The following is a 14,207-nucleotide window of genomic DNA, read 5'->3' as shown; positions in this document are numbered from 1 at the left end:
ACCTCATCACAGAAAACTTTTAAAAATCTAAAGGCTGCAAAAATATCTAAAGTACATCTGAAAAATAAAAGGCTTTTCCCCAAGAAGACATACAAATATGCCATGAACGAACATGTGAGTAGATGCTAGATCTCATTGGTCCCCACGAAGCTCAAAACTGCATAATGTGGTGACAATTCACACAGAGATAGTCATAACAACAGCATTAATGGAACAAATGAAGACACTGACAAAGCTGTGGAGAAACTGGAACCCTCACACATCAATACTGAGAAGGCAAAAATGGTACATCTGCTTTAACGAAAGGTTGATGGTTACTGAATAGATGAAAGAGAATTACTGTATGACTCTGCAATCATGTACAGACAAACATTCAAAAAAGCTGAAGACTAGGAGGTAAACAGATATTTGAAATTAAATGTCAATGTCAATTGAGTATTATTTACAAGGACTGAGACATGAAAACAACTTGAAAATACATAAAGTGATGGGTATATAGAAAAATATACAATTTGAAAACAATGGAGTATTGAAATAAGGCAAGTTCTAATAGACATTACAAAGCAACAAATATTATGTGAAGAAAAAGAAATCCAACCCAAAGAGAAAAAAAATCTAATTCTAAACATATACTTCCTGTAACAGACACAATTCCTATGACTCAAAACTGAGTTTGAGGGAAGAATTGTTACTGCTTAATGGGCTGACAGATGAAAACCTTCTGGGAAGCCCATATATATTCACAACACAGTGAATATGTGTCAAATAACAAAGTTACAGTTATAAAAACACTTATGGAATTCAGAAAATGGCAGATCAATATGCTACTTTGGCTTCTGCTTCCTCTGAATTTGGGAATAAGCAGTCAAGGAAAAAAACTTTCTCTCAGCTTCCCCTGCACAGATTCTCCTAAGGTAGCATGTGAGGCTCTCCCTGGGAGTTCAGCCAACCAGGAAGGATTAAGTTACCACAGGAGAAGACACTGGAGGCCCATACCATGCCCAGACAGACTTCTTAGAGTCTACCCTCCGTCTCAAAAGGACACATTCAGATTTCCCCAAATAATTCACTCTTTCCCAACTTGTGTGCATTACCTTACATCTCAGTCTGTGAATAAGGAAGAGAAGCTTCTAGGTGCTAGTAGGTGTTTAGATATTCATTTTCTTTTTGTTTGATGTCCCCAGACATGTGTTTAGCTTGCATAACTTTTTGCCTGTTCATTTGTGAATTTATTTCATCAACTTAAATCAGATAGTAAACAAACTCTCATGCACAAGCATCAAAGTTTAATGTGTGTGCGCACACGCATGCATGCATCAGAAAGAGAGAGAGAGGAAGGGAGGGAGGGAGGGAGGGAGAGAGAGAGAGAGAGAGAGAGAGAGAGAGAGAGAGAGAGAGAGAGAGAGTGCATCCCATGCAATGTTTTCCAGAGTATCTGTAATTTTCTTCCGTAGAATAATAGAGATCCTGGTAGTTCACAGCTCTTTGCCTGTTCTTCATTGTAATACTTTAGAAAATGTCCCTATGTGAGAAGTTTGAAATCAAGTCCCAACACCAACTGTTGCTGATTTATTTACAAGTAACAATGAAAAAAAGTTAAGGTTTTGTGATGATTTCTATTTATTGTGACTTGACAATATTGAAGTATTGCTGTATTTATTAAGTTGATTTCTGTATTAATAATAATATTATTGGTCTACTTGGGTATGAATCATAATAATCAAGGTATGCCATATTACAAAACAAATTAGTGACTCCAAACACTTAGTTGTCAGTGGTTATAAGCCACCCACAGATCAGCCTGCATCTTCAAGACATGATGGTGGGATGACATCTCCAGGCCCACCTGGCTCCATGAGCAAGTATGTGGTGGACAAAAAGGAGAGAAAGAGAAGCAGAATGGTTCATATGCTGTGGAAAGAGGCAGAATGGAAGAAATTAAGGCTGTACAGAGTAGGCTAATCTTCAAGGCCTGTTGCCACTGGGGACCATGGTGGCACAGAGGCTCGAGCTAGTGTCAAGGGTCAATGTCATGCGCAGGCCTGCCTGCACTGCTGCTGAGGACCATGTCTGGATCCATGGTTCTACTGCAGGCTGTGTGTGGGTTGATATCTGGGGTACCTGTTTCCATCAAAGGCCATGTGGATGCCTGAAATTGGGGGCCATGTTAGTGTCCAAGGGCTGTACTTTCATTGGATGCCTGCCAATATGAGTGACCTGCATTGCCATCTGGGACAATGTTGACATCCAAACCTGGCAGCATGCCGAGGACCATGTCTGAATTTGTGGCCCCACGACAGCCAAGATAAGTGTTGAAATCTGAGGCCTGTGTTGCCACCAAAATATGGTGGGCCACAACCTATAACCTTCTTGGTGCCTGGGTCCTTGCTGCTCCCAGCGACCATTCTGATCTGAATGACTTGTGCTTCTACCTGGAGCCAGGATGTCATGGGAGCCCAAGCTGTTCCCAAGGGCTATGTCTAGGTTTGTGACCCTGCTGTGTGGTCTGTGTTGATGTCTGTGACTCATGTCACTTCAGGGGGCCATAAGAACCATGTCTGATTAGATCAGAAGGCTAGGGTGAGGCAGCCCCACCCTTCACTGGCTTGGGAGAGCTGGTTCTGCACCTCACTGGTTATTGCAATAAGAGAGCTTGCTGGCCCTGACCCTCACAGAAGAGCTGTCTTATCCACAACATGGGAGAAACATTCCCACCCCTAACCATGAGAGAAGAAGAACCAAAGCTGATGGAATGGGCATAGGAGAAGTGCCTCCACCATTGCCTGAGGGCAGGGGTCCTCTGGCCTGAACTGAACACCACAACTCCCACCCAGGCACACAATGGGTGGTGGTCCACTATAACAATTAACCTCACAAGGACCTGCTGAAGCTCATGAAGGAACAGGTCCTGTGGAACAATACCCCCCGGATTTCCAAGACTTAGGGCAACTGGGAGAAAGCCAAGAGGAGTTTGGTGAAAAGCTAGTGATGATGTTGTACCAGAAACCAGATGCCTTGAAGCAGACCAGTAACTCAGTGTAATGAACATTTGCAAGGAAAGCTTATTGGACAAAGGGGTATCCTGTTTGATACACCTCGGCTCCCAGTGCCACCAAGACAAATGAAGAAATGTTGGAGAGGCAGAGAAGATGGAGGAGCTAAGAGATGTTTGGTTTTGGTTTTATTCTTTTTTGTTGTTGTTGTTGTTTTTCTTGTTATTGTTTGCTTGGTTTGGTTTATTTGAATTTCCATTTGGCGGGTACTGCAGGCATAAGGGGAGGATATGAAAGGTCTGGGAGGTGAGCAGAATTGGGGTTCATAATGTGAAATTCCCAAAGATTCAATAAGGAAATTATTTTAAATAAAAAAGACTTGGTTGTCTAGATAGTGTTCAGAGGAGGAGCTTTGAGGAGATTAGATCATGAAGGCTTTTATTTCACCAATGGCTAATCAATGGATAGGTTTATATAAGAAAGGGCATTTACTCATGGAGACAGTTTCAAAGAGCAGCAACCAGTTGAAATATGTAGAATCTCTCTCTCTCTCTCTCTCTCTCTCTCTCTCTCTCTCTCTCTCTCTCTCTCTCCCTCCCTCCCTCCCTTCCTTCCTCCCTCCTTCCCTCCCTCCCTCTCCTCACCTCATCTTTCTTCGCTTCATCATGAGATGGACAGCAAGGATCTGCCATAGTCTTTCCGCCAGTTGTTCTACCACACCACATGTCCCAAAATAATAGGTCCCATTAATCACAGACTCAAGCTTAAACACTGAGGTTAAACACTCCTTTTTTTTTTTTTATTTTCTCAGACCTCTCATGGTGCCAGAAAAGTGACTATGACAAGAGTCTCCTAACTCAACAATGGTTCAACTTTACTACCCATTCTGTATAATGCAGTTTGGCATGAGCAGCTTTCTGTGGTTGTCTACCCAGTTACTGTCCACTATGCCAAGTCACTGGCATATTATACAAGAGAACCTGAGTTTTTAATCATAAATTCATCAAGACATGGGAATAGAGCAAAATGTCTTGGAATCTGGCATGTTAATTCCTCCAGACTTTTTTCTTCTAGAAATTAAAGACTGTTGGGCTGGAGAGATGGCTCAGTGGTTAAGAGCACTGGCTCCTCTTCCAGAGGTCCTGAGTTCAATTCCCAGCAACCACATGGTGGCTCACAATTATCTGTAATGACATATGACGCCCTCCTCTGGCATGTGGGCATACATGGAGGCAGAATGTTGTATACATAATAAATAAATCTTTTAAAAAGAGAGAACTGAAAAGTAAATATACATAAAATGCTGAAATGATTACATTTAAAAAAAGAAATTAAGGACTGTTGAGAGAGGGAAGTAGTCTTCTACAGGATGGTTATCCAATCACAATCAGGTATCCTTAAAACATGCATATAAGGAACACTTAATAGACTCAACAGGTTGAATTTATTTGTTTATTCATAGCACATACAAAAAAAAGGCAAACAAACAAAAAACATTTAACTAAATAATAAGAGGCATGAAATAGAAAGTGAAGAGAATCATATGGGAAGCTAGAGGAAGAAGGGAAGTAATAATGTAAGTAAATTAAAATCTTAAGAAGGTAATAGAAAAATAATCGAAACTGAAGTAGATTTTCAAGGGAAGAAGACATCTAGAAGAAGAGGCAAAGGCATGCCTTTAGTGTAGATGAAATGTCTAGGAAGAATATCTGCAGAGTTGAAAAGAGTACAACATAAATGAAGAAGTAATGGAATGTAGACAATTGTAGCTAGAGAGGAAAGAACCGGGGAAGGCTGGGTAAAGACTGATGATAGAGATGAGTGAAGAAAATGACAGGGGACCTTATGGGCTATCGTCCTATAGAACAAAGGGACTACTGACCTGTAGAGTAAACACAGCCTGGAAAGAGAGCATGTAAGTGACTCAGTTGCATAGTGAGGCCACAGGGAGGGAAAAAGTGGTTGTGAGCTTAACAAAAGAGTCATTGTGACTTCAATTAAAGATCCAGTTTCCTCTCTGAAAACAGAAACAAGGGGTGGGGATGAGTCAAGCAGCCATGAAAAGCTGTTAGAGTGGGCTTCAGTGAGGCTGAGACCCATGTTGAAATGTCCCTAGTTTGTCAGAGCTCAGTGATTCTTGCAGAGGCAGGAACTTCCTGGGGACACAGGCAACTTGACTTCCTAGTTTACTTTCTGTACAGAGAGGAGGCAGCCACACACTGATGTGTATCACTACTGGCACAGAAGTACACAGATGTCTGAGACAGAGAAGCCATCTCCAGAATAAGAGAGAAGTCCTCTGTGCTTGATCTGGTGACATTGTACCCATCAGGGACATCTCCTTTTTGAATGTTGCCAGCACCATATGAGTAATAGATCAGCCTCAGTCCATGAGCCAGGTCCTGTCGATACCAGTACATATTGCCATGGTTGAAAGTCTGGTGACAGTTCAGTTCCACCTTTCCTCCTGTTACTGTCACCTTGCTTCTTGGGCTTTGGGTGACTGCAGCCTCCATGTGTTCTGTAATAGAGGGAGACAGAGTCTGATGATGTCATCTTAGCTAAGAGAGTTAGGAATTCTCTTGAGAACAGCACACCTGTGTCCTGTCCAGCACTCACTTGCACACAGGAGACTCAAGGTCACACAGAAGAGCCTGAAGTTCATCTCAGGACCAAGGCAAGATCTGATGTCTTCCAGCCCTGTTTCTGGAAACGAGAGCTGGGGCTCTCAGTGACTTAGTGATGTCACTGTCTCCAACAAATGCTTGAGCTGAACAGTTAACATGCCACACCCCTTCCCTACAGAAGCAAGTCAGCTTTCAATTATAATCTCATAATTGGAATATACAACAATATTTTCAATTATATTTATGAGAGTACATCTAGGAAAAAGTTTGTCATTTATATTGTATTTATACATGTATGTGCTGTTTCTCTGAAGTAGTTAACATATTAGGCTTATTTTATTTCTACTATAACCTATTCCTTATTTTACACTGTTTTAATTTTTATTATTTTATAGTCTTATGTGTGCTGTATTCTATGGAGTTTCTACTAGATTTTCACTTTGCCTTAATACTTGCAGATAAACCCACCAGTACCCTCTATGCCTACAAGGACTGCTTGGCACCCAGCAAGGTTATAAAACACCAAGGTTGATGTCATTACAGTTTGAAACACTGTTTTAAGCTATCTCATACCAATTCAGAGACAAAGGCTCTAACTTCTAGGCTGAGCCCAGAGTATGACTTCATTCAATAGAATTTTGCCTTTGTTTCAGGTGAGATTGTGATTGTGTACCTAAGACTTGGTCACTGTGCATCATGTCAAGAAGAAGCCCCCTTCAGCAATGTGGGTGAGCTGTATGCCGGGAAATGTGCAGGACTAGTGACGCTAGAGTCCCAGAGAAATGTACCAAAATCATCCAGAATCTCTTGTATCACTTCTGTCATAGATTTGCTAACAAGAAATACTTGCCTGTACTCAAAGGCAGTATAGGTTCCTTCATATAAGGCATATCTCAGTAACTACCTACACAGATAATATCAAAGTCTGAAACCTCATTTCTGTGGCCACACATCCTGGTGGGATCTTGATGGAAAGCTTCTATAATCCTGTCCTGGTGAGAAAGAACTCAAAAGAAGAAGCAGAGACAAAGCATCAGTACAGCATTCATATAAAGAAGCTGCAGACTGAGTCTGTCCATCCCAAAACCCACATTCTCATCTATGACCAGTTCTTTTATTATTATTATTATTATTTATTAAGGATTTCTGACTCTTCCCTGCCACCGCCTCCCACATCTCTCCCCCTCCCCCAATCAACTCCCCCTTTCTCATCAGCCCAAGAGCAGACCTGGTTCCCTGCCCTTTCGGGAGTACAAGGACCTCCCACCTCCTTCCAGGTCTAGTAAGATGAACATGCAAACAGCCTAGGCTTTCACAAAGCCAGTACATGCAGTAGGATCAAAACCCATTGCCATTGTTCTTGATTTATCAGCAGTCCTCATTGTCCGCTATGTTCAGCAAGTCCGGTTTTATCCCATGCTTTTTCAGTCCCAGTCCAGCTGGCCTTGGTGATTTCCCGAAAGAACATCCCCATTGTCTCAGTGTGTGGGTGCACCCCTCGCGGTCCTGAGTTCCTTGCTCGTGCTCTCTCTCCTTCTGCTCCTGATTTGGACCTTGGGGTCGTAGTCCGGTGCTCCAATGTGGGTCTCTGTCTCTGTCTCCTTTCATCGCCTGATGAAGGTTAATATCCAGGAGGATGACTATATGTTTTTCTTTGGGGATTCACCTTCTTATTTAGTTTCTCTAGGATCACTAATTATAGGCTCAATGTCCTTTATTTATGGCTAGAAACCAAATATGAGTGAGTACATCCCATGTTCCTCTTTTTGGGTCTGGTTTACCTCACTCAGGATAGTGTTTTCTATTTCCATCCATTTGCATGCGAAATTCAAGAAGTCATTGTTTTTTTACTGCTGAGTAGTACTCTAAAATGTATATATTCCATACTTTCTTCATCCATTCTTCCATTGAAAAACATCTAGGTTGCTTCCAGATTCTGCTATGAACATAGTTGAGCATATACTTTTGTTGTATGATACGGCATCTCTTGGGTATATTCCCTAGAGTGGTATTGCTGGGTCCAGGGCTAGGTTGATCCTGAATTTCCTGAGAAACTGCCACACTGCTTTCCAAAGTGGTTACACAAGTTTGCATTCACACCAGCACTGGATGAGTGTACCCCTTTCTCCACAACCTCTCCAGAAAAGGCTATCACTGGTGGTTTTGATTTTAGCCATTCTGACAGGTGTAAGATGGTATCTTAAAGTTGTCTTGATTTGCATTTCCCTGATTGCTAAAGAAGTTGAGCATGACAATCTGTAGAAGAATGAAAATAGACCCATATCTATCACCATGCACAAAACTCAGGTCCAAATGGATTAAAGACCTCAATTTCAGTCCGAACACACTGAACCTGATAGAAGAGAAAGTGGGAAGTACTCTACAACACATGGACACAGGAGACCACTTCCTACGTATAACCCCAGCAGCACAGACATTAAGTGCATCATTGAATAAATGGGGCCTCCTAAGACTGAGAAGCTTCTGTAAAGCAAAGGACACTGTCACTAAGACAAAAAGGCAACCCACTGACTGGGAGAAGATCTTCACCAACCCCGCAACAGACAAAGGTCTGATCTCCAAAATATGTAAAGAACTTAAGAAACTAGACTGTAAAAGGCTAATCAACCCAATTATAAAATGAGGCACTGAGCTGAACAGGGAATTCTCAACAGAAGACGTTCAAATGGCTAAAAGACACTTAAGGTCATGCTATGACCAGTTCTTGGTTGGTTCCCAGAGACCAGCAACCACCAACAGAACAGGCCATTGCCCAAGGTTGGGCCTGTCCAAAGTGGCACTTTCTACTTTACATTTAGATGTTTAGAGTGAGGAACAAGAAAGTTCATCTCTGAGGTTCATTTCAGAAATAAGGTCTCATCTACCAGTAATGTTAGTCTGCTGAACAATATTCTGATATCATTTGTATGAGAAGTATCTTCCATAAATATTTCTTTATATTCCTTTTAATTAATTGATGAATTATGAGGTAATGAATTTTATGCTGTTTAAAATATAACCTCCTTCTTGAAATTATGACAATGCACATGTTATATAGCTTAATATTAGACATCTATAAGCTGTCACACACCCCATTCAGAGACACAAACACTAAGCTCAGCTGGTTTTATAACACAAGAGCCAGTGAGCTGCTAAGTTTTATGCCAAAGTTGAGAACACCTTGAAAAATCATATGTTGATTTCTGAAGACAAAAAATGCAAAGATTTCGATCTTAGTGTTCATATTCTTAGACATGAAATGTTAAAAAATTTTATGAGCATCAATTCCTATGTATAAAGTGACATGTAGAAATAGTCTTCTACAGAAAAAAGCATGGTGGAAAATGCCTTTTATTCCAAGGATTCCAGAGACAGCAGAACTCTGTGATTTTGAAGCTAGCCTGCTCTACAGAGTGAGTTCCAGGACACACAAGGTTACAAAGAAACTCTGTCTCAGAAAAAAAGGGAAAAAAATTAAAAGGGAAGGGAGAAAGAAGGGAAGAAAGGAAGAAAAGATGGAAGGAAGAAGGGAGGAAGGAAGAAATTTTTATCAGCAAATGGATACATTAATATATACCCTCTTTTAAAAACATATGGTTTATGCCCACCCCTCTGCACCCAGCTCACAGCAGGATTCCTAGCAGTGGCTAGGAGCTAAGAGGTGCTGGCAGAGACTTATAAATATCTAGATGACTTGGGGCACACTCCAGTGTTTAGAACTCAATATATGAGCAGAGCAGAGCACTGAAGGGATTTGTAAAGAGCTGCAAGCATTTCTGGGACTTGGGTAAGGCTGTGTGGCATCTCCCCACTCCTCTCTAGTATATCACCAGCAGGGACCAGAAGATTAAGGGACAGAAAGCCTGTCACTTTGTGAGGCTGTGGTGAGCTTGCACAGAAGTACACAGCAGAGTCCTCCAGCTGCAAGGCGCTCATGTTCATCTCAGAGTGAAAGTCACTGAACTGCTTCACTGAGAATCGGTTGGGGATGTTTCCTTTCTCTCCCTCCATTTCTCGATAATGTCGAATAAGGAACTTCAGTTCCTGGCCCAGAGTCTGCTGGTACCAGAACACAGTGTCATGTCCAGAGATGGGAGTACATTTCACAAAGGACCTTCCTCCCTTTGCTTTGATTATGTGTCTTGGAGACTGGATGACCCCGGGACTTGCTGAACCTGGGGAGGCAGGAGACAGGAGTGAGCATCTAGAGAAAGAGTGCATGGATGCAGCAGCAGTAGAAAAGCTCAGGAGCAGTCCCCCCAGAGCTCAGGACTCACTTGTTCCCAGGAGAAAGACAGTGACACAGCAGAGCAGGCTGGGGCCCCAGGCAGAGCCAGGGAGGGCAGTGCCCCACATCCTTCTCCTCAGCATGTTGCTCTCCCTGGTGAGAGCAGGAGTCAGCTCCTCCTTTCAGCTCATTGCCTGTGATGTCAGGTTCTGAGGTCACTGATCTTGTTGGCGTCCATAGGCTCTTTGTAACCATGGGCATACTCTGCTGGCTCAACCCTTCCCCCTTTAGCCTCAGTCTGCTTAATGGTAAGGGAAATTGCTGTGCTGAATAACTATGGCTGGCTTGGAGTAGTTGTTTACGTTTCCCTCTGAGGCAGTTGCTTCCTCTCTTCTAGTTTCAGTAGGTTCTGAATTGCCCATGCTACAGTCCATGACTCCCTGTGGTGACGCCCAGTGGGTGTACAAAGATGATTGATCCCCTGGACCCTGCCTTCTACCTCCTGAGACAGCACTATTTCCGGTTCCTCAGCTAATACCCTACTGCAGGTGCCAAACCAGATCTCTGCAGTAGTTCACCCCGTGGATTCAAAGTGCCCCCTCGTGGCCATCTCTGCAGTCACTAGACTGTATCTTGACTGGCTGTGATTGAGGGCTCAGAACTCAAAATCGGGTAAAGGGTGTCAACCAGAAAACACTGCAGAGTTGTTGGTATTTCCAGATTGCTCATTAAAATCTCAAATATTGTTTGTGCTAGTGAGAGAGGCATACAGGGAACTCATTTAAAAAGAGAAGAAGAATACACAGTAATTTCTAAGTTGTATCACAGTGTTGCAGGGAGACATCCAGTCATTAATGCCAGATGCCGATGGAAGGGGGATGGACCTTGGCAAAAAAACACTTTAGTCTAAAAGATTTTTTTTATTGATTTTATTGAGCTACACATTTTTCTCTCCTCCCCTCTCTTCATCTCCCCTCCTCTTCAACCCTCTGCCATGGTCCCCGTGCTCCTAATTTACTCAGGAGATCTTGTCTTTTTCTACTTCCCATATAGATTAGATCCATGTATATCTCTCTTAGGGTCCTCATTATTGTCTAAGTTCTCTTGGATTGTGATTTGTGGGATGGTTTTCTTTGCTTTATGACTAAAAGCCACTTATGAGTGAGTACATTTGTACATTGATATTTGTCTTTCTGGGTCTGGGTTATCTCACTCAATATGATGTTTTCTAGCTCCATCCATTTGCCTGCAAATTTCAAGATGTCATTATTTTTTTCTGCTCTGTAGTACTCCATTGTGTAAATGTACCACCTTTTTCCTTATCCATTCTTCAGTCAAGGAGCATTTAGGTTGTTTCCAGGTTCTGACTATGACAAACAATGCTGCTATGAACATAGTTGGGCACATGTCCTTGTGCTATGATTAAGCATCCTTTGGGTATATACCCAAAAGTGGTATTCCTGGGTCTTGAAAAAGGTTGTTTCCTAATTTTCTGAGAAATGGCCGTACTGATATCCAAAGGGGCTGGACCAATTTGCACTCCCACCAGCAATGAAGGACTAATATCAATCAAAGTGATTTTTTTATATATATAATAGGTAGACGCTGTCAGTGGAGAGACCAAGTGAATGCTTGGAAAACTAAATCAGTCTAAGGAAGGGAAAGCTGAAAAGGATTGAATGTTGCAATTATTCTAGACATCTAGCTTGTCTTTGAAGAATTTCAATATTAAAATTTTACTTTGAAATTCCCACTTGCAAAATTTGACAATTTGAAGTTACCCTCGGCTCACTTACACCTTGTTACCACTCTCTGTGTTTCCTTAAGAATGTTATCTTTGGATTCATTAATCTTTCTTTACAGAGCATCCATCTATGTTACTTGCAGTCAGTTATTTCTCATCACAGATTTTAGTATTGTGACTAGAAACTTGGCATATCTCCCTCTAGTCTACCAACCTGTTAAGGTATGTGCTGCAAAGGACTGTTTAATGTTGTCAGCCAATTTGTCAGAAATAGGTTGTTTTCTAGTGATTTATTTGACCCATAGTGGTGATTCCTATTTTCTTCCCTTTTTGTAAAGCTGTAATCTTTTATTAGCTGCCAAATGGTATAGTTTATCTTGGACACTTTTAGATATTATGGTTTGTAATCAACAAATTCATAGCTTTATTCTGCAATATGCTGATGTCACTGAGAAATTAAAATCAGGGAAATAGATAGCAGATCATTCCTGCTCTTTGTAGGCAGTCTTTTGCTGTAGGAATTCCTACCACCAGTAGCTTTTAAGTTGCCCACACACTTGGGCATGGCCTCTTATACAATTTATGCCAATGTAAAGTACGCATCCAGCCTCTTTTTTCTGGCTGCAGGATTCTGTTCCTGTTCCCCATTCATGCAGAGGACTGTGATCTGTGAGTCTACCCCTAAACAAATAACCCTCTATTATCCTCAATTCTGAGCTAGTGTGGGATTTCTTTTAAGCATCCTTCTTCATCTGGCACCCAACGTGGGGTGTACTTTTTTTTACAACCTTCTGTCCAGAACTCCAAATAGGAACCTCAGAAAAACCCTACAAAATATTCAGAGACTATTTGCAATTATACCAGACAATAATCTTGGAACTTAACCATCAGTTTACTTTCACAAAATCCCATAGAAAAAACATTGCCCCATGACAGCGGGAAGTAATTCTAGAAGATGACGTCCAACAAAGTTTGTCCTCAGGGATGGGGCATCATTTAGGGGTAAATTATAATTTGTATAGGGTTGGGGGTTGGGGGGAAATTATGTAGACTCAGGGATTTCTTTTGGAAAAAAAGAGAAAATTGGATGGGATAATAGATTAGTGTGAGCTTACTCACACTAATAATAATAGTGAGTAATAGAGTGAATACTTGTGAGCTATTATTTATAGGCAATTTACATTGGTATAGATTCTTGTATGTTAATACAAGCTTAAATTATATTGAATATGTTCCTATTTTCATCCACAATATTTGTATACCTAGGCAAAGTTATTTTGTGATATTGTATGCATGCATGCTTCTACCTCTGCTTAAGACATTTTATTTATTGATAAAATTTTAGGATATATTTACCATTGCAACATACATTTCTACCTCTGATCAAGATACTTATACAATGTTTAATATTTATGTCATTGTCCTCATTTGTTGCATAGCTGTTTATTATATAATATTCTAATATGAAATCTTAGTCTTTAAGTTATATAGGTATTAAGAATTATAGAACAACAGTCATCTATATTTGTATACTTATAGTTAGACTAATCATGTACTTTAGATACATAGAGATTACATTCTACATAGATAGGTAGTCTTCAACCACTCAAAGAGCTGTAGTATATGGCATTTAAATAACTTAGGTTTCTGTTAACATGAAACACGATTGCTCCTGGCAGCACCAATCTATTCCTGAGAGAATGTTGAGCACCGAAGACACTCCACTTGGAGTTTATTTTCTTCTTAGCAAAACTGGCCTTTGGGCAAGGAACTGCCCATGCACTAATCACTGACAAGATGCACGATGTCTGGACAGAACAAGCAGGATACAAGAAAAAAGACTGTCAAATCTTGCCAAGACAGGATAAGATGTTTTTGAAAATTTTTCCTGCCTCTGAAAATGGTCTGTCAGTTACTCTAGGCCTTAGTCAAAGTTGGTTGCTCCAACGTTGCAAATGAGAATTTGGGTGATTTCTCACGTAATCAGTTGTCTTTGTCACTTGTTGCAAATTTTAGAAGTTGCTTGGTTGCACTTTCTGTTTACTTAAGTAATATTATTTCCCTTCTTGGGTCTTCATTGGGGTTGCAGACTAGATAGTTGTAGTTACTTTCCTCTCATGACTTGGCAAAATTATTTATATACAACACATAAACTCATTAGGATTAATGAATATTAATAATTATTGAAACATTTATCATATGTTTCTTGCTTGATATTGTTTATGCTGGTTGTAATCCTAATTTTTATGCCTGATATTTGTTCTTATTGTATATAACATTACATTAGACTTAGAAATTTCTTATTTAAATGAAAGGGGGTGGTGCTTAGGAATTCCTACCACCAATAGGCTTTAAGTTACCCGCCCACTTGGGCGTGGACTCTTATACAACTTTTGCCAATGTAAAGCACACAAGGGCCTCTTTTTTCCTGATGTGGGATTCGGTTGCTGTTCCCTGTTCCAGCAGAGGATTGTGATCTGTGAGTCTACCCCTAAATAAATGATCCTCTATTATACTCAATTCTGAGCTAGTGTGGGATTTCTTTTAAGAGTCCTTCTTCAGTCTTTGTCAAAAAATTATATAAAACATAGAGATGGACTCAACTTAAAAATTCA

General features: G+C 40.8%; 2 gene segments (V, D, J or C); both read right to left on the bottom strand.

Moving 5' to 3' along the window:
• Window positions 1-5,179: 5,179 nt before the first annotated feature.
• Window positions 5,180-5,705, bottom strand: LOC126505239 (T-cell receptor beta chain V region C5-like). The segment is given in 2 exon segments: window positions 5,180-5,514; window positions 5,613-5,705. Coding segments are annotated over 2 exon segments (381 nt in total).
• Window positions 5,706-9,340: 3,635 nt separating this feature from the next.
• Window positions 9,341-9,993, bottom strand: LOC126505238 (T cell receptor beta variable 13-like). The segment is given in 2 exon segments: window positions 9,341-9,795; window positions 9,898-9,993. Coding segments are annotated over 2 exon segments (549 nt in total).
• Window positions 9,994-14,207: the final 4,214 nt, after the last annotated feature.

The sequence above is a fragment of the Alexandromys fortis genome, unplaced genomic scaffold (genome assembly GCF_014885135.2).
Source record: "Alexandromys fortis isolate MF-2015 unplaced genomic scaffold, M_Fortis_MF-2015_v1.1 scaffold_57, whole genome shotgun sequence".
Classification (NCBI taxonomy): domain Eukaryota; kingdom Metazoa; phylum Chordata; class Mammalia; order Rodentia; family Cricetidae; genus Alexandromys; species Alexandromys fortis.
This window is presented reverse-complemented; position numbering and strand designations above follow the sequence as displayed.